Source organism: Phascolarctos cinereus, unplaced genomic scaffold, assembly GCF_003287225.1.
Source record: "Phascolarctos cinereus isolate Bilbo 61053 unplaced genomic scaffold, phaCin_HiC Scaffold_3;HRSCAF=262, whole genome shotgun sequence".
Classification (NCBI taxonomy): Eukaryota; Metazoa; Chordata; class Mammalia; order Diprotodontia; family Phascolarctidae; genus Phascolarctos; species Phascolarctos cinereus.
The window spans coordinates 152,214,337-152,239,750 of record NW_027555736.1 but is presented as its reverse complement, the minus strand read 5'-3'; the positions used below and the strand labels follow the sequence as shown (position 1 = coordinate 152,239,750).

General features: G+C 37.1%; 1 protein-coding gene across 1 annotated transcript in view; it reads right to left on the bottom strand.

Annotated features, from left to right (window-relative positions):
• Nucleotides 1-25,414, bottom strand: part of THSD4 (thrombospondin type 1 domain containing 4) — an 891,140-nt gene that overhangs the window by 804,437 nt on the left and 61,289 nt on the right. Inside the window, exon 3 of the mRNA XM_020982022.2 lies at nucleotides 5,593-5,662. Coding sequence (XP_020837681.1) covers nucleotides 5,593-5,662 — 70 coding nt within the window. The remainder of the gene's footprint in view (nucleotides 1-5,592; nucleotides 5,663-25,414) is intronic.

Below are 25,414 nucleotides of genomic sequence, written 5' to 3'. Positions count from 1 at the left end.
CACTTAACCCCAATTGCCAGTCAATCAATCAATCAATAAACCGAAAAACACAGACAGACTTCCACAAAATAATGAAGAATAAAATGAGCAGAACCAAAACAGCATTGTACACAGTAACAGCAATATTGTTTTAAGAACAGGGGAACAGGGAAAAGACATATTTATACAAACATATTTATAGCAGCTCTTTTTGTGGTGGCTAAGAATTGGAAATGAAAGGGATGCCCATCAACTGGGGAATGGCTAAAGAAGCTGTGGTATATGATTGTAATGAAATATTATTGTGCTATAAGAAATGACAAGTAGGATGATTTCAGAAAAATCTGGAAAGACTTATATGAACTGATGCATAATAAAGTGAACAGAACCAGGAGAACATTGTACACAGTAACAGCAAGATTGTTTGATGAAGAATTGTAAATGACTTAGCTATTCTCAGCAATGCAATAATCCAAGACAATCCCAAAGGATTAATCATGAAGTATACTATCCGCCTCCAGACAAAGAACTGGTATTGATTGAATACAGACTGAAGCGTGACATTTTTTCACTTTCTTTCATTTTTTTCTTTTATTCAAATCTTCTTGTATAAAATGAGTAATATGGAAATGTTTTACATAATTGCACACATATAACCTATATTTGATTACTTCCTCTCTCAGGAAGGGAAGAGGGAAGGGAGGGAGAAGGAATAGAATCTGGAACTCAAAATTTTAAATAAAAATGTTTGAATAAATTGGGGGGAAAAAGAACAACTTTGAGCAAATAAGTCATTTTGACTATATATCATAAGTACCCAAATTAACTACAGAAGACATGTGAAGGAAGACATTATCTGCATCCATAGAAAGAACTGATAAATAGAAATATGTATAGAATGATTTTACATACATATACATTGTGTCTAATTGTAGCCATCTCTAGGGAGGGAAGGAAAAAAAAGAAAAAAATTACATGACAATTTTATTATACATTTAAAAGGAATAGCAAGCTGTACACAACAGATTTAGAATTTCATGTACATTCATCTTTTTCTATTATATTATATTATAGAAATGCTTGTTTTATTCCATAAATTAAAAATGAAATAAAATTAAATTAAAAGGAAAGAAGGAAATGGCAAATCACTCCACTATCTTTGTCAAGAAAACCCCAAATGGGGTCACGAAGAGTCAGACACAACTGTACAACAACTACAGATCATTGGGATGAACTAATCAAACATCAGATTTTCAAAAAAGTTGAAGATACATTGTTTTGTTTTTTGGAAGCAATTAGGGTTGAGTGGCTTGCCCAGGGTCACACAGCTAGTAAGTATCTGAGGCTGGATTTGAATTCAGGTCTCCCTGACTCCAGAGCAGGTGCTCTATCTACTGAGCCACCTAGCTGCCTCCAAAATTGAAGATACATTGTGAAATAAAGTCATCCATAAGCAAAATGAGAGGTAGACAAACTTTGTCTTCATGAACTCAGTCTCCCATTTCCATGTCTTCTTACCCATCTTACCATCCTCACCCTGCCCTCTTAAGTTATTCAGTACCATTCTCATTATCATTGTAATAGTAACTTCAATAACCATTACATTATAAGGTTTACAAAGTGCTTCCCTCAGACACAAAAACAATGGTAGGATGGTATTATTGTACCCATTCTAGAGATGAAAAATGTGAGGCTCAGAGAGGTTAAGATTTGCCTGTGATCATATAGTTATGAAGTGTCAGAGCTGGGATATGAACTCCAGTCTCAAGTTGAAAACTTTTTCTATGAAAACATATGCTGACACCTACTCCTAGAACCAGTCACACATTTTCCATATGCGTGGTGTGTCCTCTCCCATTTCCCCTCCCTTATGATTTCTCTTTCCTGTTTACATTTTTATGTTTCCCTTGAGTCTTGTATTTGAAAGTCAAATTTTCTGTTCAGCTCTGGTCTTTTCATCAAGATGCTTGAAAGTGTATAATAAGTTTTGGGACAGTTTTATTACTCTTCAGTTGCTGCTGTTTCATTTGACAATTTCCCTGTCTCAATACAAGTTCACTCATACTCCTGCCTTTGTAGTTCTGGTGTCCACTTCACTATGTAAAAGAAGTAGCATTTAACTACCATAAAACAAATGTTTTTTGGCAAATTAAAGTGCATATCACTTCTTAATAACTAGAATGGGGGAAACCATCGGAAATACACAAGTCCGGGCATAACATTTTAGTACTTTTCCATGCAGATTTGTGCACATGTGAGAGGGTATCATGGTTGTCCAATGAATGTTACTTAGAAAGTTTGGACCACTATTGTGTGTTGCTAATCATTCATTGCAGTCTCCAAAAGAGCCTTGTGAAAAATGTTATGCCCTATATAACAGCAAAGTAATATAAAACCACATTTTATCAACCCCCCCAAAAAAAAAGAATGCTTGAAATAAAGTCCTCTATTTCATTGAATGTCCATTTTTCCCCTTGAAGGATTATATTCAGTGTTGGTGAGTAGATGATTCTTGGTTGTAATCCTAGCTCCTTTGCCTTCTGAATTATCATATTCCAAGCCCTCTGATCTTGTAATGTAGAAGCTGCTAAATCTTATATTATCCTGACTGTGTGGCTCCATGATATTTGAATTGTTTCTTTCTAGCTGCTTGCAATATTTTCCCCCTGACCTGTGGAATTTGGCTATAATAGTCCTGGGATTTTTCATTTTGTGATCTCTTTCAGAAGATGATTGGTAGATTCTTTCAATTTCTATTTTACTCTATGGTTCTAATATATCAGGACAGTTTTCCTTGATAATTTCTTGAAAGATGATGTCTAGGCTTTTTTTTTATCATGGCTTTCAGGTAGTCCAATAATTTTTAAATTATCTCTCCTGAATCTATTTTCCAGGTCAGTTATTTTTCCAATGAGATATTTCATTTTGTCTTCTATTTTTTTCATTCTTTTGGGTTTTTATTGTTTCTTGATTTCTCATAAAGTCATTAGCTTCCATTTGCTCAATTATAATTTTAAGGAAGTATTTTCTTCAGTGAGCTTTTGTACCTCCTTTTCCATTTGGACAATTCCACTTTTTTTTATTTTTAATTAATTTATTTTGAATTATCAACAACCACTTCCATAAGCTTTTGAGTTTTAAATTTTTCTCCCCTTCCCTCCCCAAGACAGCACACAATCTGATACAGGCTATACATATATATTCCTATTAAATATACATATATATATTCCTATTAAATATACATATATATTCCTATTTTCACATTAGTGATGTTGTAGGTAAGAATTAGAACCAATAGGAGGAACCGCCAGAAAGAGGAAACAAAACACAACAGAAGAAAAAAATAGCAAATAGTACGCTTTGATCTGCATTCAAACTCCATAGTTCTTTCTTTGGATGTGGATAGCATTTTCCATCATGAGGCCTTTGGAGATGTCTTAGATCCTTATATTGCTGAAAATGGTTAAGTCTATCTACGAATATTAGTCATCACACAACATGGCTGTTACCATGTGCAACATTCTCCTGGTTCTGTTCACTTTACTCAGCATCAGACCATACAAGTCTTTCCAGGTTTTTCTGAAGTCTGCCTGTTATCATTTCTCATAGCATAATAGTATTCCATTACATTCATATACATACTTGTTCAGCCATTCCCCAATTGATGGGCATCCTCTCAATTTCCAATTCTTTGCCACCACAAAAAGAGCTGCTATAAATAGACAATTCTACTTTTAATGAGTTTTTTTCTTCAATGAATTTTTGTACCTTTTTTTCCCATTTGGCCAATTCTACTTTTCAATGCATTCTTCTTCTCATTGGTCTTTTGTACATATTTTACCATTTGGCCTAGTCTGTTATTTAAGGTGTTTTTTCTTCAGTATTTTTTGTGCCTCCTTTGCCAATACGCTGACTCTTTTCTCATGATTTTCTTGCATCACTCTCATTTCTCTTCTTATTTTTTCCTCTACCTCTCTTATTTGATTTTCAAAATCCTTTTTGAGCCCTTTCACAGCTTGAGACCAATTCATATTTTTCTTGGAGGCTTTGGATATAGGAGCTTTGACTTTGTTTTCTTCTGAGCATGTGTTTTGACCTTCCTTGTCACCACAGTAACTTTCTATGGTCAGAATGTTTTTCTGTTGTTTGCTCATTTCTCAGTCTATTTCCTGACTTTTAACTCTATGTTAAAGTTGGGCTCTAGGGGTAAGTAGGTGGCTTAATGGATAGAGCACCGGCCCTGGAGTCAAGAGGACTAGGTTTAAATCTGGCCTCAGACACTTGAGACTTAACTAGTTGTGTGACCCTGGGCAAGTCACTTAACCCCAATTGCCTTGCAAAAATGAAACAAAAAAATAAATCAAGTGGGGCCCTGCTTCTAGGGTGGAGAGTACACTGTACCAAGCTTCAAGATTTTTGTAAAGCTGTTTTCAGAGACACTTCTAGGGACCTATAAGTTTTCAGTTCTTCCAAGATGGTATGATCTAAGGAGAGGTCTTTACTGCTCTCCTGGCTTGTGATCTTGTCTATGAGCCAACACAAACACTCTTTTCTGCCTTGGAACTGTGACAAGGGTCCCTACTCCACTATGGCTACAAGCTCTTGTATGCTAGTGCCCCTCCTTGCCCAGGGACTGCCACCCAGGACAGTGACCTGGATCTCAGGAAGGGCAAAGCAACAGAGTCCTGCCTCAGTGCTAGCTAAGAGATCCCTGTAATCTCCTTCAGATCAATTGTTCAACCCCTTTACTGTCTGTGGGCAGAAAGCTCCAGAAGCAGCCATAGCCACTGCTGATTCAGTAGCTCCCAAAGCCTGCTCCTGGTTTGCTGGGGCTAGGTCTGTGTTGGCACAGCCTGTGCTGGACTATGCTGTACTCTCCCCCAAGTGCAACAGACCTTTCCTGCCAAACTTTTAAGTTGTCTTTGGCTAGGAAATTATTTCACTGTGTCCTTTTGTGGGTTCTGCTGCTCCAGGAATTGTTTTACAGCATTATTTAAAGGTGTTTGGAGAGGTTTGGGAGAGAGCTCAGGCCAGTCACTGCCTATTCTCCACTATCTTGGCTCCACCTCCTTGATTTCATAGATACTTAATAAATGCTTGTTGAATTAAATTGAATTCCATTATTCCCTTCTACCTCTATTTCCCACTCAAAGGAAAGGATGCCTAAAATTGAATTACATTGAGATATTAATAAGTGAGGAGATATAGTCTGTTACTCTTTCATAAAAATACTTATTTACATCTTAGAGAACCTAAACGAAAGAAATAAATGAAGCAGTGGGTTCAATGAACTGAGAAGAAGTATTTTGGAGCTCAGGTGGGACATTTCCAGAATATTTGGAATCATACCAAGCATGCTGACTCTGCCTACTTGTCAGGCTGGAACTGCTTCCAAACCCGAGTCCTCTTCTGCACAAGATCATTAAGATATGGGGAAGTAAGAGCTGTCAGGATGAGTAAGCCCTGTCCTCTGGCTAACACCATCACTTAAGTCTAAAATACTAGGAAGATGACTACCAGAAGATGACATTGTGTAAGGGTAGGGGGTGGGAAGAGGAAAGTAAACACCAATTTTCCTGCTACAGAAGAAACCTGTGAGTGTCTAAGGCTTACCTTTCTGTGCTCAATGGAGGGCTGAGGGAGGACAAGCTGGAATCCAAACAGCAAAAGGGAGCCAAAGATTCTAAGAAAGGAAAAACAGTAACACATCTGTATATGCTTCAGGTATCAAGAAAACAATGGTGCAGCCTCCCCCCTGTTCTGAAAATGAATGAAGTGTTTCCAAACTGATACCAGGATGTGGCCCACTGAAAACATAATGTACAGTCAAGAGTCTGGGTATTACAGAAACAAAAGTCGGAGTGGGGCTTTTATGGAAGATTTCCCATTGTAAGTTTTCACCCGTACCCTTTCTCTCCCCATCCTCAGTACTTAGGTATTTATATATGTTCTTGGTTGGATGTTGGTGTTTGTCCTTCGTTCTTGAAGAGGACCATGACATCAAGTTGGTAAGTACTCCACAAAAGCCCCCATGGAATTACAAATCTGGAAAGTTATAACTTGTAATGACACATCCCTGACAAGTGGTTATCCAGCCTTTGCTTATAAGACCTATAAGGGGTTGCTAGATGGCACAGTAGATAGAGTGCTGGCTTTGGAGTCAAGAAGACCTGAGTTCAAGTTTGACCTCAGACACTTACTAGCTGTGTGACTCTGGGCAAGTCACTCAACGCCAAATGCCACCAAAAAAAAAAAAGACCTATAGAGGGAAAGGAAGTCACCACCTCCTAAAGCAGTCCACTATACTTTTGGAGATCTTTAATTCCTAGGAAGTTCTTCCTTAAACCAAGAAGAAAGCTGCCCTTTGGGGCTAAGTAGAAGTCTAATCTTTCTTCCACATAATAAACTAATATACTTGAAGTTGACTATGTCCCATTCCTAGAAGTAGCTAAGTGATTCAGTGAATGGAGTCTTTCTGGAGTCAGGAAGAACCAAGTTCAAATCTGGCCTCAGAATGCTTACTGCCTGTGCAACCCTTAGCAAGTCACTTAGCTTCTGTCTGCCTCAGTTTCCTCCACTATAAAATGAGGATAATAACACTACCTCCCAGATTTAAAGTACTTAGCACAGTACTTGGCACACAGCAAGCACTTAATAAGTATTTGTTCCCTTCCCTTTTTTTCTTCCTTCTAAGTCTTCCTTACACTAAACATCCCCAGTTTATATAACTGATCCTCATGCAATATCAGCTTTAGCTCTTCAACAATCTAGCTGGCCTTCTTCAGATATTCTCCACTTTACTGTCGTCCTTCCTAAGACATGACTGCAAATTGAATATAATATCTACCACATAATCTTATAGAAGATGAGAATAGTAGTATTATCACCCCACCCCCCTCACCACCACCAGGTCCAGACACTGTGCTTCTAACAATTAGCCCTTTTTTGGATCTTTTAATTTTTTTAGCTATTATATTATTGAATCAACACTAGTAATTCATCGATAATTTTTTTTACCCAGACCTCCACATACCTTGTGAAACTAATTTTTTGAACCAAAGAGGAAGCCTTTACACTTCTCTCTACCAAATTTCATCGTCATTTATTCAGTGTAATGTTCTAGCCTACTGAAACTGGTTTTTGATGTCCCTAATTCACAGGATTGCTTTGAGGACCCAGTGAGGTAATTTATGTGAGATGCATTGCAAACGTTAAAGTGCTGTGCAAATGCTAGCTATTTTTATGTTCTATTTATGAATCAGTTTAAGAAGTTCATGAACTGTTATCCATCACTGTTTAGTGGCCATCCAACCTCTAGATAAATATTTCCTGGAACCAGGAACCCAGAACCAGGAACTGAAAGGTTTCTACAAAACAACCAATCCTGGAAAGCTCAAGGTACTTTCCAATTGTTTTGTTTCAAGACTTGCCTCAGCCTAACTTCACAATAATATATTTTTTTAAAAAAACTACTTCAAACCAATTTAAATTATTGGACCAAAACATTTGAGGGGCTAGAGAACAGCTAGTGTTTACCAATCGCCCAGCTTGGAATCCAGACAGAAGTATTTATTATTCACACCTTGCACTGTGCTAGGCACACCAACGGCATTAAGCAGAAACCCTGATCCTTGCCCTGGAGAAGTCATAAATTATCCTGAGATTAGACATTCAAAAACAACTAGAGAACACTGCAATTGCAATCATATGTTAAATCACTTTATACACACAAACTGCAAGAATTTAAAGAAAGAAAAGATCAAACAACCCTCTATGGATATTAATAATAACTGACATTTAATGTTTTTAAGTTTTCAAAGAACTTTCTATACATATTTCATTTGATCCTCACAATAACTCTATGAGGTAGGTACTATGGGTATTATTATTCCCACTTTAGAGATGAGGAAACTGAGACTCAGAGAAGCTAGTGGATAGAAGCAGGGAACAGAACTTTAGAGATACCAGCAGAAAGTAACAAAGAGTAACTTAATGGGTACATCAGCAGAGAGGAGCATAGTAGAATGAGAAGAGGAAGAGAAAGCCCCAGCTCTGTGTGGAAAGGAGCTCAAAGTCCAATGATGTCACGAGAGGACAACGGGAGATCTTCAGGGGGAGCAAAGCACCATCATCAGTGGCAGAGAAGTATTTTGATGATGATGCCACTTTGGGAGTTATCTTGCCTACACATGTCCCTGAACCTACACATGTTGCTTACATATGTGTTCCTCCAAGTGTGTTCCTCAGTCACACACATTCTCAGAACTTTTGCTTTTTTCACAGTAGTGGTGTGGCAACCTGGTAGAAGAACTTAGCCCTGTGTTTATAAGGAGAATCTTGCTAGTCATTTATTTAGCAACACTTTTTATTTAAATGTCTTTTGCTTTTAATCAATATGTTCTTATGTTGGCCGATGAAAGAAATACATCAGTAGAGCTAATGAGTGGATTTTTTTTGAATCATGCTGTTTTGAATGGATGCTGATACATTGGACCTGTTTGCAAAGGTTAATGTACATCATAAGGATGTTCTCTTCCTTGGAGAGCTCATCCACAGTAACTATTTCTAACTAGCAACCCTATTGATGCATTCCACAATCCATCCACTCCATTCAAAAGAAATTTCTTAAAGCATCTACTATATGCACAGTGTCAAACTACTTGCTTCAGAGAACGAATAGATGAATAGGAAGGATTTGTCCCTGCTTTCAAGGAGGTAAAAGACTCTAAGTGCCTAAAGCTATAAGTGCCAAAAAAGTTCAGAGGAAACACAGATCACATTTGCTTGAAAGAAACAGAAATGACTTCATGGAGGTGACACACGGGCTGGATCTTAAAGGATAGTTAGAATTGGAGGTGGGGGAGGAAGGAGTCAGTTCTAGATAGGGGGTACAATAAAAGGCAAAAGCACAGAACTGCTGGGCTATTGTAGAGGATCTCTGAAAAATCATGAAAAATGAGAAAAAAATGAGAAAGAAAGGCAGATGGACAGAGATAGGAGAGAAAAAGAGACAAAGAAGAAACAGAGAATGACAGAGAGAAGAGAGACAGAGACAAGGAGATAGGGAGAGAGACAGAAGACACAGAGAGACAGAGTTCAAGCTATAAGCCAGTATACTCAACTTTGATTTCAGGCAATATTATAGAATATACTATTAAGGGGATGGTTTGTGAATGTTTAGAAAAGGATGCAATGGAGCAATGATAATGAACAGCCAGGATCATTTCATCAGGAATAGATCACAACAGACTAATTTCATTGTCTCCCTCATTAGATTGTGAGCTCCTGGGGGCTGTCTTTTGCCTTTATTTGCATCCTCAGTACTTAGGACAGTGCCTGGCACACGGTAGTCACTTAATACATGCTTGATTGATTGATTGATCAGGTGATCAGGAGAATGGAAGAGACACAGTATGCCTGGATTTGACAGAGATTTTTGACAACATTTCCCATGATACCCTTGTGAACAAGATGAAGGGATATGAGCTAAACAACTATAAAATTAGGAGAATTTGTAACAGGAGAATGTCCTTCTGGAGTGCTATTCAACATTTTTTACCAGTGGCTTGGATGAATGAATATCTATCACATGTATCAAAATGGCATGTGACAAAAATAATTGGAGGGACATGTTGGTTGTGTTGGACAACAGAGTTAGGTTTTTTAAAAAAAGGTCTTTACAGGCAAGGATGGTAGGCTAGATCTAGGAACATGAAATTTATTAAGGATAAATATACGGTACTATCCTCAAGATCTAAAAATACACTGCAGTTATAGAACGTACAAGGCAAATCTTGAAAACAGCTTGCATTAAAAGGACCTAGGGAGGTGGGGTACAGCAAACCATCAACTTAATATGAAACAATGATATTAGGTGGAAGCAAAAAAAAAACAAACCCAAAACCTAATGTCATAGGGGCAACTAGGTGGCACAGTGCATAGAGCACCAGCCCTGGAGTCAGAAGGACCTGAGTTCAAATCCGACCTCAGACACATAATACTTACTAGCTGTGTGACTCTAAGTGACTTGTAATTCAAGTCACTTAGCCTCAATTGCCCTTACCAAAAAACAAATAAATATATAAAATTAAAAGCACAGTCTCTGCCCCCAGGGAGGTCACATTCTAACGAGGGAGACAACATGTGAGCAACCATGTTCAAACAAGACCTGTATCATTTAAATGGGAGGTAACTTCAGAGGGAAGACACTAGCAGTGGTAGAGACCAGGAAGGGCCATTGCAGAAAGAAAGGTTTAAGCTGACTCTTAAAGAATGCCGGGAAAACCAAGAGCAGAGTCAAGGGTGCAGAGCACTGCAGGCATGGTGAATGGCTGGTTAAAAGAATGGAGTTGGGAGATGGTATGTGGTGTGAGAAGAACAGCAAGCAGGTCTGTGGAGCTAAATTGTAGAATAGGTGGTGAAGGGTAAAGTAGATGAATAGAAGGAGGTATAGACTGATTTTACATATATAAATATTACATATATCTAGATATATAGATATGATACAAGTATATATGTTTGTGACTAATGGTAGCCATCTAGGGAGGTGGGGAAAGAAATTTACATGATAAATTTAAATTAATTAAATTAAAATTAAATTAAATTAAATTAAAATATAAATTTACATTATAAATTTAAAAAGAATAGAAACTTATACATAATGGATTTGCAATTTCATGTGCAATGAACTTTTTTATTATACTATGTTATGGAAATGCTTGTTTTATTCCATAAATTAAAAATAAAATAAATAAAAATGTAAAAAAAAACACTAGAAAGGAAGGAAGAGGCCAAGGTGAGATTTTAGAAGACAAACATATGATATCAGAGTCCCTTTCAATTTTAATATTCTGGTATATGTTTTAGAAAGTAGTTTAGTTGAAATATAATTTTTAGGGTATTAGTGAGAGAGAGACCACCAAAAAAAAACGTCCTGCTCCAACACCATTGAGGGGAACCTGGGATTTCAAATGCTATAGAACATAAGTTCCAACAGGTCTCATCAAGATAAAAGGGCCTAAGAGTGAAGCATATGGATGTACAGGCCTAATAATGAATCATATGGATTCTGACCACCCAAGAAAAAGCTTGCCGTTAGTCATAGGATCTAGATCTGCAAAGAAGGTTTTAGACAACATCAATGCTAAACTTTTTACTTTATGGAATATGATACTGAAGGACTGGGAAATTTAAGGGACTTGCCCTAAATCACATAGTTAGTTTGCAACAGGGTCAGAATTCAAACTTAGACCTTTTGACTTAAAATTTTGTACCCTTATTAACTAACAAAGTGATCTCCAAATATTTTCTAAAAGTTTAGGAACTCAAAAAAAGTGTCTACTAAGACATAGAGATTGTGCATTCTGCATTGATATAGAGTGTATGATCCCTTTCCCCCACTACAAACATAGATCCTTAAAATATAGAAGTTTGAGCTAAGCCTAGCAGAATAGGTAGGAAACATATCATGGAATTTCTTGAATGGGACCTTTGGAGATTGGATTTTACTCACGGGGACATGATCAGAGCTCTGTGTTAGAAAGATTTATTTGGCAGTGATATGTAGGACCAATTTTAGCAGAGAGATTAGAGATACAATGAATCAGTGTATGGCGTAACATGAACAAGATTTGGAATCAGAAGATCCAAGTTTGAATATTGGCTCTGTCGTATATGCTATATAATGCTGAGGAAATCACTCCCCCTCTCTTTGCCTTGCTTTCCTCATCTGTCAAATGAAGGGATTAGACCAAATAACCTCTAAGACCCCCTTTAAGTCTCTATCTATGATTCTATGATAAATCCAAACTGGATTACTACTGTGAGGGATATATTCTGTGGGAGAAATGTGGCTAGGGCAATTTATTTAAAAATGACCTGGGGATTTCAATGTACTACAGACTCAGTATGAGTCATCACTGTGGTATATCAACCTAAAAACCAGTGGGACCTTAGGCTCCTTTTAAGAGATGTACAGTGTCCAGGAATGAGGAAATAAAGAGATGTTAATCCCATTGTACTCTGCCCTAGTCAGATATTTGTTGTAACACATTCAGTTTCAGGAACCTGGAACTTTAAGAAGTTTAGTTATAAACCAGAAAACATCTAGAAGATGGTAACCAGAATGGTGGTCACCAAGGGTCTTGACTTCATGTTATATTTATTCATTCATTCAGCAAATTTTTATAAAGCACCAACCATGAGAATCAATTGAAGTAAATAAAAATATTTAACCTGGAAAAGAGAAGATACAGGTGGTTCAAGATAGCTACTTTCCAAGTATATGATTCTCTTCCTTGAGTAACTTGTTCTTTCTGGTCCCAGAGAGTACAACTCTGAAAATGATCAAAGTTCCAGAAAGGTACATTTTGGTTTCATATAAGGAAAAAACTTGCAAACCATGAGAAAGCTATGAGTATCCTTCAGTTGCCCCTTGGATGAGGTCTTCAAACAAAGGCTAGATGACCACCTATCAGGTATATCATTATAGGAATCCTTAGGCTTATGCAGAATATACAGATCACTTTGTCAGTCCCTTCCAACTCTGAAATCCTATCACTCAATGAGATGGTTTAGTCAACTCTCACAGGGATTATTGGTTCATTGAGTTTCTGAATGAAGACACTGTAATGGAAATGAGAGTAGAAACACAAGAGGTATTGTAGAATTATACAGACTAGTGAATGATTGAATGTTGTAGGAGAACGAAAGATATAGAGTAGTCAAAGAGTGTTGACCCTTGTTGACTGAGTGGATGATGTTGTCTAATAGAAAAGGTAAGTCAGGAAGAAGAGATGGGGGGGCAACTAGGTGGTGTAGTGGAAAGAGCACTGACCCTGGAGTCAGGAGGACCTGAGTTCAAATCTCACCTCAGACACATAACACTCACTAGCTGTATGACTCTGGGCAAGTCACTTAACCCCAATTGCTTCACCAAAAGAAAAATAGAAAGGAAGAATTGGCTTGCTGTTGAGAATTAAGGAACAGGAAGAGCAAGAAGATTAGTTTGACAAAAGAAAACTTAAAAGGAAGCAAAGAAAAATGGACAGCTCTGAACATAATGCATAGTATTTATTATATAGGCTTTCTTGACATGGAAGTTTATTGCTGTGTATTTTGAATCCTCTCTTATGTTCTCCTGTGCACATGACAATGCTTTTTTTCTTTTCTTATTTTGTATTTAAGTTTTAATTTTTCTTTTCTTATTGTATATTTAAGTTTTAGTATTTAAGTTTAAAATAAATTAATAAAAAAAAGGAGATGAATTTGGCCTTTGGATATGTTGAATTTGAGATGAAAGCCAAATATCTGATCATAGTATCCAATAAGTAGTTGGAAATACAGACCTAGAACATGAGAAGAGTTTGAGGTTGGAGATATAGGTTTGGAAATCATTTACACAGAGATGACAGTTGATTGATATAATAATAAGAGAGAAATAGAGACAAGAGAAACAAGCAGAGAATAGAACCTGGGATAGCACCTACATTTAGAGGGCATAAGTGGGGGTCTGAGTCAATGTCATGAAAGGAAAGGAAAAATACATATCAAGAACAGTTTCTAGACAACAATTAATTGGTTGGTTGTTGTCCTTCATTCTCAAACAGGACCAAAAATGACATTACTGTGTTGGAGTGGAGTCAAGGTGCAGTGTGTCTGACTGTAGCTAATCAGACCAATGTGAGCTTGGAATGCACTACCACAAGTCAGGCACAGAGAGACCATATGAACAAAGACCCTAAGGAGGAGGACAAAAGCAGAAATAGAGCACATAGCAAGAGGGAGGAAGTCATCCTATTTGGTGAGTAGATCGAAAATTCTGATCTGCTCTAATCTCTCTTCTGACTTTTGAATATTTTCACTTGGACATTCCACTATGACCTCAATATTTAAAAACAAATTTATTATCCTGTTATCTACAGTCCAATTCTCTCTCTCTTGACTTTCTTGTTTTGGATGGCGAGAAAACTATTCTAGTACCTCTCTTAAACCTTTAGAATCCTCTTTGACCCCTCAGTCTCTTTCAACCACTTAATCCCTCCTCCCCTGAATCTGGTCAATCACAAAGTCCTGCCAATCCTCCCCTGGTAATATCTTTCCTGTTCCCATTGCTTGCAGTCAAGTTAAAGCCTTTATTTACTCATACCTCAAATTTTTAACCTGACTATAAATATATTAATGTGTCTATATATACACACACATGCACACACACACACACATATGGACACATGCATATATCTTGTTTGTACATAGTTGTTCATATGTTGTCTCCTCCATTATATTGTGAGCTTCTTGAGGGCAGGTACACTTTTAAAAAAACCTTTCTTTGTATCGCCTGGCATACAGTAGGTCCTTAATAAATATTTCTTGGTTGGACTTCACTTTTGCGATTGCCTCACACTTAATTTTTCTAAGTCCAATCTATTTTTCTACCTGCCTTTAATCCATCTTGAAAACCACTTGCTAGATTACTGTTCTCTAAATACTGATGGCATCATGTTAATTTTTTTATGAAAGGAACAGGGAGTCTTTGGTGATTGTCCAGATCCCTAGAGGCATAATTTTATGAACCAGCATAGTGGAAAGATATTTAATGCCTATTATCTGCCCTATTTCTCTGAAAGCTCAACTCTGAAAGAAGTTTCTTGCTGCCAGTACTTTTGGTACAATCCCATGTAACATGAATGGGAAATGTTTTACTATCAAAGGCCAATAAACCACAAGGGGGAAAAATGAATTGAGAGCCACATACAAGTAACAAGCAATTTAATTTTAAAAACAAGGAGTAGAACTTTTAAAAATTATGTAAAAACCAGAAACAATTTTAAATATACCTAAAGCTAAAGATATGCATTGATTTTATATTATGACCATTTGTATGGGAATGACTAGTTAGCATGCTAGTCTCATTCATTATTGGTATTAACCAGACAAATCACTCCACAAATTAAGACTGGCTATGTACCATCACCCACGTGCAACCACACCTAGCAAAAGGCAGTAAACAAAAGTAGGCAGTTTACAAAAGTTAACAAGAGTGCAAAAGGTTAAGATTAAATCAGTTCTTCAAATTGCCTGTGTATGGATCTGATTCTAGGTCCATGGAACCAGGCAACTATCTGATTCGTGATCAGAAAATATCTTATACTAGCTTTTAACCCTTCATGGAAATCCTATAGTCCCTAAAAACCCAACTTATGGCCTTTGTCCAAAAAAAGAAAAAAAAATCACACAGGCACTGTGTCTAGACTAAAGCTAGAAAGGTTTCTCTGACTCCAAACTCTATCCCAAATGGAATGCAAATGAAATTTTAAAAAAACAAAAGCCAAGCAAAGACAGCAAAGTCATTGCCCTCCACCCTCCTGACCCATATTACTGCTTTTACTATGTAGTTATGCCAGCATCAAAAAAAGAGAATCTGTTTTTTCTGCTATAGTCTGAACTGTGCAAAGTTAAGAAACAAAAATAACAATTTATTCAATAAAAGTAAGACTGAAACTATACTTTGGTTTTTAAAGATGAGTAGAGGGGTAAAAGGAGGCAGAAGAAATTTAAATGTCATAGTGAGAGAAAGATGGGATCAAAGAGAAAGAATGTTATATATACCAGGGATCATAGTAATGAACTTTGTGTTTTTATTCCAATAATAGCAATAATAACAAAAATAACTAGCATTTATATGTAACTCTAAAGTTTGCAAAATACTTTACAAATGTTATCTCATTTTATCTTCACAACAACTCTGGGAAGTAGGTGTTGTTATTATTCTCATTTAGCAGATAAGGAAATGGAGGAAGAAGTTAAGTGACTTGTCAAGTTCATATTTGAACTCAAGGCTTCCTGACTCCAGGTCCAGGGCTCTATCCACTGCACTATCTAGCTGCAGGTGGGTATGCAGTCAATTCTGTTATAATGTGATGTCTGTGTTTCAAAAAAAAAAAACCACACTATGTAAAATTATGCAACATAAACCACAGAGTTTATGGGGGAAATGGGATTAGTGATATGACACTCAAAAACTTCATCAGTGATACACTTTTTAAAAAGATAGAAACTTAATAAAAATGGTAGCATAGTTTCATGCATGTTTAGATGGTTAAGAACTCCATAAATACTACAGTAAATAGTATCAGTGGCCTAGACTTCAGGCTGCTGCTTCGCCATGCCCTGGATGATGACAAAGTCTGGCAGAAGTTGGGCAGGCTGTGACTCCAGGCCTCAGGACAAGAGACCACAATGGAAGGGAGTGAGGGTGGAGGTGGTACTGATGAGCTCTCCTCCACCCACAGCCCTTTCAGTATCAGAGTTGAGGCAGCTAGATGGTACAGTGAACACAGTGCCAGGCATGGAGTCAGAAAGACCTGAGCTCAAATCTAGCCTCAGACACTAGTATGACTCTGGGCAAATTACTTAACCCTGTTTGCCTGTTTCCTCACTGACAAAGGCTAGAAAAGGAAATGGCCAACCACTCCAGAACCTTTGCAAAAAAAAAAAGTGGTCATGAAAAGTTGGACATGACTAAAAGCAATTCAACAAAAAACAATAAAAATTTGCCTTGACAAACACCTGAAGTTTGCTTGTGGAAGTGGGCATTGGAAGGGTTGCAGTTTGTGAATTCTTGTGAAATGGTGCAGCTTTCTGCATTCTCACAGAAGTAATCATGCAGAAGCAAACTTGAAATTCAAGTTATGGTCCAAATACTCCCCAATGTATCAATCACAATAGAACAAATTCATGTTTTTGAAACAAATGTTACAGCAGAACTGGTTATATTTTGTTCTTTGTTAGTTTCCCTTCTCCATTTCACACACTCTGCTCTAGCCAAATTAGCCTGCTAGCTGTTCCTCATGTGTGACATCTGATCTCCTGCTTCTATGTCTTCATGCAAGGTATTCCCCCCATATCTGGGCTGTTCTCTTACCTCACCTCCACCTCTGATGATCAAAGCAAGGCTCAGCTGCAGCTCCTACAAGCAGCCTTCCTAGATCCTCATATGCATTCTCTTTACCTTGAATTACACTGTATGGCCTTATATTTATTTACTCATATCCCTTCTAGTAGAACACCCAGTTCTTAAGGACAAGGATTGTTTCTTTCTTTTTTTATTTTTTTTCAATTCTGGCTTACACATAGTCTATGTATACTTAATAAAAGTTTGTTGAATTGGATTAAATTGTAGGCTGAAGTGGGTTTCAAGACATAATTTTACCCAGAATGGTTGGCAGCAATAAAAGGATTAATACTTGAAGTCCTATTTATCTTTTGACCATTCAGTTATACCCAACATAAAACCTTTTCTGGCAATGGAAATAATATTCTATTGAAGATGGATAATTAGGGCAATGTGATATAGTTGTTATTGAGTCATTTCAGTCATGTCCACTCATCATGACTCCATCTGGGGTTTTCCTGGCAAAGACACTGGAGCGGTTTGTCATTTCCTTCTCCAGCTCATTTTACAGATGAAGAACTGAGTCAAATAAGGGTTAAGTGATTTGCCCAGGGTCACACAGGTAGTAAATGTTTAAGGTTGGATTTGAACTTGAGTCTTCCTAACTCTAGGCCCAGTGTTCTATCCACTTTGCCACCTAGCTGTACTTACAGCAACGTAATAGCTCTCAAAAGCCAGAAAGGGAGAAGTATTCTGTTATTATATAACATAACATAAAGGCATTTTTCTAGATGCAAATCAGTATTTCCTGCCCTCAAGAAGCTTACAGACTATCAAGAAGTGGTATGTAAATTATTACTAGAGTCATTATGGCACAATATTAGTGCTTTTATTCTTTATGAATTGTTTTTGGTAGAGCATTTTCTGAGGAGGAAGTGGAATTCTCATTAAGTTCTCATAATCAAATGCTACAGTGATTGCTAATATGAGATATTTCCCAAATTATTTTATATGAATGAAGGCCTGCTTTTCCTTTGCCGGCTTACTAACAGTTCAAACAAGGAAGAGAAAGAGAAAAATTATCAAATGGGGAGATAGGGGAAGCTGGATTTTAGAGTAAATCGAATTCAGTTGCTATTTTTATAACTGCCCATTGAAATACTGACTAGCCATTTAAACTTTTCACTGTTTCTGAGTTTCTTAGTAGTTTTTAATTAATCAGACAATTAATCAAGACTTTGCTGTTTCTGTTGTGTCCAACTCTTTGTGACCCCCATTTGGAATTTTCTTGGCAAAGACACTGTAGTGGTTTGTCATTTCCTTTTCCAGCATTTTTCACAGATGAGGAAACTGAGGCAAACAGGGTTGAGTGACTTGCCCAGGGTCACACAGCTAGTAAATGTCTTGAGACCAGATTTTAACTCAGAAAGATGAGTATTCTTGACTCCAGGCCCAAAGCTCTATTCACCTTGCCTCCTGGCTGCTCTCTGAGCATCTATGTTTCTAGTCTTGTGTTTTGCTATGCGAGATAGAGAAATACAGAGTGTTCGAAAATCTTAGTACAATTTTAAGCTTTAATAACTTCAGAAGTGTGATTATTACACATTTATAAAAATAACATTTGAAAGTTTAATTATTTAAATTTCTTTTATGCTTACCTGGTTTTATTAGATTTGAATACTAAATGATGTATTGCACTTGTGACAGTTTCCGGATAACACTTTTTCAAACCTGTGGACTGATAGAGGAAGTCTCTTGCTTGGCAACTTGGTGTCATCTGTTTATCATCATTAGACTTTTTCTTGGGTCACGTCAAAAATGTCTCATATTCATCAAAAGCTCATTCTCTGAATGGATTACAGGTTTACAGATTATAGGATTACAGATATAATACTTTCAGTCCCTAAGTAGTAGCTCATGAAAGTTTTTGTCAATGTTAAAAATCAGCTAGAGTGATATATAAAACAAGATGATAGTATATTGAATTTTAGTAAGAAATGGAGCAAGTTAGGTGGCTCAGTGGATAGAGCCTTGGAGTCAGGATGACCTGAGTTCAAATCTGACCTCAGACACTTGACACTTACTAGCTGTGTGACCCTGGGCAAGTCACTTAACCCTGATTGCTTCACCAAAAAAAAAAAAAGAAAAGAAAAGAAAAAGATAACTAACTTTTCAAGTGTTTTTTGTAAGTTTATAGCATTTCTACTTTTATTAAAGCTTAAAACTGCACTATTATTTTTGGGACATGTTACATAAAACAAGCATATGTCATTTTGACTATTATAAATACCAAAATTAACTACAAAGAACATATGAAAGAAGATGCTATCTGCATCCAGAGAAAGAACTGATACACAGAAGTATGTATAGGATGATTTTACATATATACATATTTGTGTCTAATAATAATCATCTCTAGGGGGGGGGAAGAAAAATAAAGAAATTTACATGATAACTTCATTATAGAAAGTTATACATAGTAGATTTGTAATTTCATGTGCAATTATCTTTTTCTATTATACTATGTTATAGAAATGCTTGTTTTATTCCATAAATTAAAAATAAAATTAAAAATAATAATGATAAAAAAGTATCATCTTTGCTGCTTTCTGCTAAGGAACTCATAATCTAGACTAAAAAATAAAACTAACACATAAAACAATTATAGATTAATGACCAATCTTTGTGGCACTAAATTCAGAGGAAAGATTTGATCAGTGTAGGCTGCTGCTGTCAGAGAAAGGGAGGTGGAATTTGAGCACTGTTTCAAAGAACAAGTAAGACATGAAAAGGTATATAGAGGGCATTCCTGGTAAGGAGAAAAGTATGAACAAATATACAGAGGTGAGAATCTGCATGGAAAGGATTAATACACCAGCCTGCTCAAGATGTACACATGGGGGAGTAATGGAAAATACAGCTAAAGAGGCAAACAGGGGAAGGAAGCCAAATGATAGAGAGTCATAAAAGCTAGGCAGCAAGCATACTTTCAGCTGGATGTGGTAGGTATTGGAAAAAATGGAAGCACCATGATGAAATCTGTATTTTCAAAAGATAATTCAGATGGTAGTTTTTGCAGAATAGCCTACAGAAGGGAGACACCAGAGACAGAAACCAGATATAGGAGGTTGCTGCAATAATACAGGTGTGAAGAGATAAGGGTCTGAGGTAGAGCAGTAGCAAAGGAAATGGAAGGAAGCCAGATTTCTGAGCAATATTTCAACAGGATAGTTAACAAGGCTTGGTGACAGACTGGAAAAAGGAAATAAAAGACAATAACCAAGTACAACATGACTGTGATTTTGATTCTAGGAGGCTGGAAAAATAAATGCATTGGTGACAACCATAGGCAAGCAAAGAAGAAAAAAAGCTAGAGGGAATGCCAGAACTTCCATATAGAGATCTCCTATAGGCAATTGGAAAGAAACTATGAAGAGTGAAATGAGCAGAACCAAGAGAACATTGTATACAGCAATAGCAATATTGTTTCAAGAATGACTTAGAGCAAATAAGTTATTTTGACAATTACAAATACCCAAATTAACTGTAAAGGACATATGAAGAAAGATGCTCTCTGCATCCAGAGAAAGAATTGATAAATAGAAGTATGTATAGAACAATTTTAAATAGATATACCTATTTGTGTCTAATAGTAGCCATCTCTAGGGCAGAGGGGAAGGGGTGGAGGAAGAAAGAAAAAGGAAATAAAGAAATTTACATGATAATGTTATTGTAAATTTGAAAGGAACAGCAAGTTGTGATAGTAGATCTGCAGTTTCATGTGCAATCACCTTTTTATTGTACTGTTACAGAAATTGTTGTTTTATTCCACAAATTAAAAATTAAATTAATTAAAAGGGAAACACACAGATGAGAAGTCAGTCTTATAAATCTGGATTTTGAAAACAATACAACAGAGGTTGAGAGGCAGTATTGCACAGTGAATAGAGAGACAGCCTCAAAACCAGAAAGAACTGGCTTCAAGACCCACCTCGGACACATACCGACTCTATGGCCCTGTGCAAGTCATTTAACTTCTTGGGTAATTTTCTAAGATTGTAAACCGCAGAGAAAATGTCCATCTGCATTAATGGAGGGAATTTCCTCACCTGGAAATTTCCTGTACCAATGAAATCACAGGTATAGTTCCTGCTCCTATCCAGAAAAGAGAAAATAGTTGAAGTCAAGTCAATGTAGTTCAAAAAACATTGATTAAAGAGCCTGCTACAGGAAAGGAAAGGAAAGGAAAGGAAAGGAAAGGAAAGGAAAGGAAAGGAAAGGAAAGGAAAGGAAAGGAAAGGAAAGGAAAGGAAAGGAAAGGAAAGGAAAGGAAAGGAAAGGAAAGGAAAGGAAAGGAAAGGAAAGGAAAGGAAAGGAAAGGAAAGGAAAGGAAAGGAAAGGAAAGGAAAGGAAAGGAAAGGAAAGGAAAGGAAAGGAAAGGAAAGGAAAGGAAAGGAAAGGAAAGGAAAGGAAAGGAAAGGAAAGGAAAGGAAAGGGTCCCTACTCTCAAGAAGCTTACATTCTACTAATGGTATATATACAGATATGCAAATACAAAAGATCTAGAAAGTAATCTTGTGAATTAGTGAGCATTATTGATTGGAATACATAAGGTCACAGAGGAAGCCTAGAAAGAGCAGAAAAGAACTGAAACTTTGGGGTCACCCATGTAGGAGTTGAGAAGAAGAGAAAAGAAAAAGAGACAGGAATAGCAGTTGTAAAAGTGGGAAAGTTCGCCATCCCAAAAGCCAAAGGGAAAGGGGAATTTCTAAAATGAAGCCTATCCTTAATAGTCTAGCCACAACATTCTAAAAGTCTACAAGATGGGGGATATTAAGTATTTCCTTTGGTGCAAGGGAGGAAAAGGGAAAATTTCAAAATAGCAGTGCTTGCAAACTTTAGCTATGAATTAAAATGCATATTATACTCAAGTCTGTTTACTTTTACCCTTAAAATAGATAGCATGAATATATCAAAACATGGCTTGGACTTTATCTCTCAGGATCATAGAAATATTAAGGCCACTATTTTTTTTTTACAACCACAGTAGTTGTGTACAAGTTTTAACAAAAGGATGAAAAATTATATAGCAGGAAATTAGGGGAGAGGTGGTCTGTGTTTTTAAGGTTATTGAGGGGAATGTTTGCTCTTAGCTTAAAGCTTAACCTTTTTGTGTGTGTCATGGATTTTTGGCAGTCTGGTGAAGCCTATGAACACCTTATATGCTAATAATTGAAGGAAATGCTAATTTTCAGTTAGAGATCAGTGAAAATAAAAGTGTAATTTTTTTCTATCTACAGTGACAGACACTCTGAAATCTATCCATGGACCCCAAGTTAACCCCTGGTTTAAAGCAAATTGCTTTGGGGATTACATTATGAGGGAAATTAAAGTCAAGGATGCTACTTCACCTTGAAAATCTAAAAAAAAAAAGAAAAATCCAAGCTATTAGGTGTGAGTACCTACAAATCAACAATCTCTAAGTCTCTAAAGGAATCCTTGCTGTTCAGTCATTTTTCAGTCATGTCTGACTTTTAGGGACCCCATTTGGGTTTTCTTGAGAAAGAGTGATTTGCCATTTCCTTCCCCAGCTCATGTTACAGATGAGGAACTGAGGCAAACAGGTTTAAGTGACTTGCCCAGGGTAAACAGTAAATGTCTGAGGCTGCATTTGAATTCCTGAAGATGAGTCTTCCTGATTCCAAGCCTAGTGCTCTAGCCACTGCCCCACCTAAACTGCCAACAAGGAACTCTAGGGTCTTTTTTTCTTCTTTTCTGAATGGGGAAAAATGCAAAGAGCAGTCAAGCTTTCCTGTTTCATTATGATTTAACCAAAGAAGATTTTCATTATATTTGCCTACAGGTGTAAAAACACCCTTTCTATCACAGAATGCCAGTGGCTGGTTCCTAGTAAGGCTAAAAATACATGAGGTTACAAAAGAAAATACATTGGAGAATAAACCTTTGAGATGATGGGTTTGGGTTCAGAAGTAAACTTAGACGTCTCCTCTATTCCTACCCCCTCATTGAGGCCTACAGGGATTAAGCAACTTATTTGCCCAAGCTTGTGGCCAAGTGAGGATTTGAACCCAGGATCTCTAAATCCAACATTCTTCTAATTATGCTATAGGAAATGGGGTTTCCTATAAATGGAATGGCCATAGCAATCTGTCAGGACAAAATTATTTTCTGGGCTACAAGAGCAGTGATATCATCCTATGGGCTAGAAAAAATGAAGGCAATAATAAGAGTAATTCACATTTATATAGTATTCCAAAGTGCCTTCCTCACCACAGCCCCATGAAGTGTGCCATGCAAATATTATCACCTCCATTTTACAGATAAGGAAATGGGCACAGAGATGTTGAGTGACTGGCCCACAGTCACACAGCTCATAGATAACAGAGCCAGAATTTGAACTCATGTCTCCTAATTCCAAATCCAGCTTTCTTTTTATGACAACATGCTACCTCCCACATTGGAGGTTGCCTCACTTCCATCATTCAGTCACTGTGTAAGAATGCATTATCCACTGTGCCTACAGTCTGTGTCTATACTTGAACATGTCCAAAACACAGGAAATCTGGCCATGATCTTTGATTATCCTTATCCATTTCTCCATCAACATTTGGGGAATGAGAATGTGTGTGTGCGGCTAGCGTGTGTTATTTCACTTTGATAGTTTGCTTTGGCAAACTGCAGTGAATTTGCAACGTTTTGACAGGCTAAACTGCTACCAGGTCTTTGGCAAACAAATCACACACTTCAAGGCCAAGTGGTTGGGGAAGGCAGCATTCCTACCAAGGCTTTACTATTCACCTTGCATTCAAAACAGACAAATCTTTCATACACAGAAAGAAAGAGATGATTCCCCTGAGGCACAGACAGTATACCATCTGTCCAGTCATTTCCCTGACCTTAAACACTCATTTTTATTTCTTAATGCAGAAAACAACCTTCAAACTCTATACAAGATATAGTCTCGAGGTAACAGTATAGCAAAGGCTGATACTTCAGGCTTCTGTTTTTACCTTGCCTGGAAATTTCAGAGTGAATAGTAAGTCACTACTATCTCATGCCTCAGTTTACTTTTTTAAAAATCCAAACAGTTTAAAGGTATCAGATACCAAAATAAAGTCTGTAGCATACAGAGAGAGAGAGAGAGAGAGAGAGAGAGAGAGAGAGAGAGAGAGAGAGAGAGAGAGAGAATATTTCCTTTTCTTTGTGGTGAACACAATGTGAGAGAGATTTTGGAAGGAACTTGATCACTAATAAAATTATTCTGAACTTCGAGAAAGAAAAAAAAAGAGCCAAAAGTTTAATGTCAGAGCAGAAACCCCTACCTACTATGCTCAAGGGGATCAAAGAATTCTGCTCAACATGCATGTTTACAGTATTAAACTCAGCCCTCTGGCCTCCTCTGACAGCAGTTAAGCCCACATGAAACAAAAGAGATGAGTTATCAGATACACAGCTAGAACATAATATATTCCTGCACATAAGACATTTGCATTAGTTCTATCATAACAATTTCATTCTACAAGCCTCCATATGTTGCTTTAAGTGCCTTCAACTACATACATCTATGTTTGCATAGATAGATACATCATGTTCTTTTGTCTGTAAGATGAGAAGAAAATGTAACCATGTGTCAGACTAATGAGAGAAAAAGCTAACATTGTAATGACTGCAAAGCAACCTCAGGACTTGAAATCAAAAGACTGGGGTTTGAGCTCGGCCTCCCACACCTCCTGGCTGTGGGATACACCACTTATCTTCTCAGCCTCTTCTGTGAAATAGGGACAATAGTAACACCTACTCTCAAAGGCTTGTTATAAGGATCAAATGAAATGATAATATGCAAAGGACTTTGTGAAGTTTCACCAGGATGATAAAGGGTCTTAAATGTCGTAAGAGAATCTGCCGAAGGAATTGGGGACATTTCACCTAGAGAAGAGAAAACTGGGGTGGGGGGAGTAGATGATAACTATATTCAAATATTTGAGGGCTGTCATGCACAGGAAGGATTAGACATGTGCTACTTGGCTCCAGCGGGGAAAACAAGAAGCAAGCAATGATTGAAAGTTGCAGAGAGGGCAATCTAGGATTGACTTTAAGAAAAATTTCCTAACAATTACAGCCATCCCCAAGTGAAATGGCCTGCCTCCAGAGGTGGTGGCTTCCCCCTACTCAGAGTTCTTCAAACACAAATGGTACAGCTACTTGCAGAGTACTTTATGGTGGGGACCACTTTATGGCTTGAACTAGGTAACTGCTGAGATCCTCTCCAAATTTCAAATTCTATGATTATACAAATACTATAGAAATGTTAGCTAACTTTATTATTGTTGCCTAATCAATCTAGTATCATTAAGCAATATTATACAGTAGGGCTGATTTAAAACCAGATCCTCTCTACCTCCATATCCAGTTTTCTTTGTACTAAAAGACCAATGTCTCATCTAACCTCCCTCTGTGTCTACTACAGTGTTCCACATATGTTAAGGATATGTGAAAAATCTGCAATTTCTTCAGTGTGGGTAC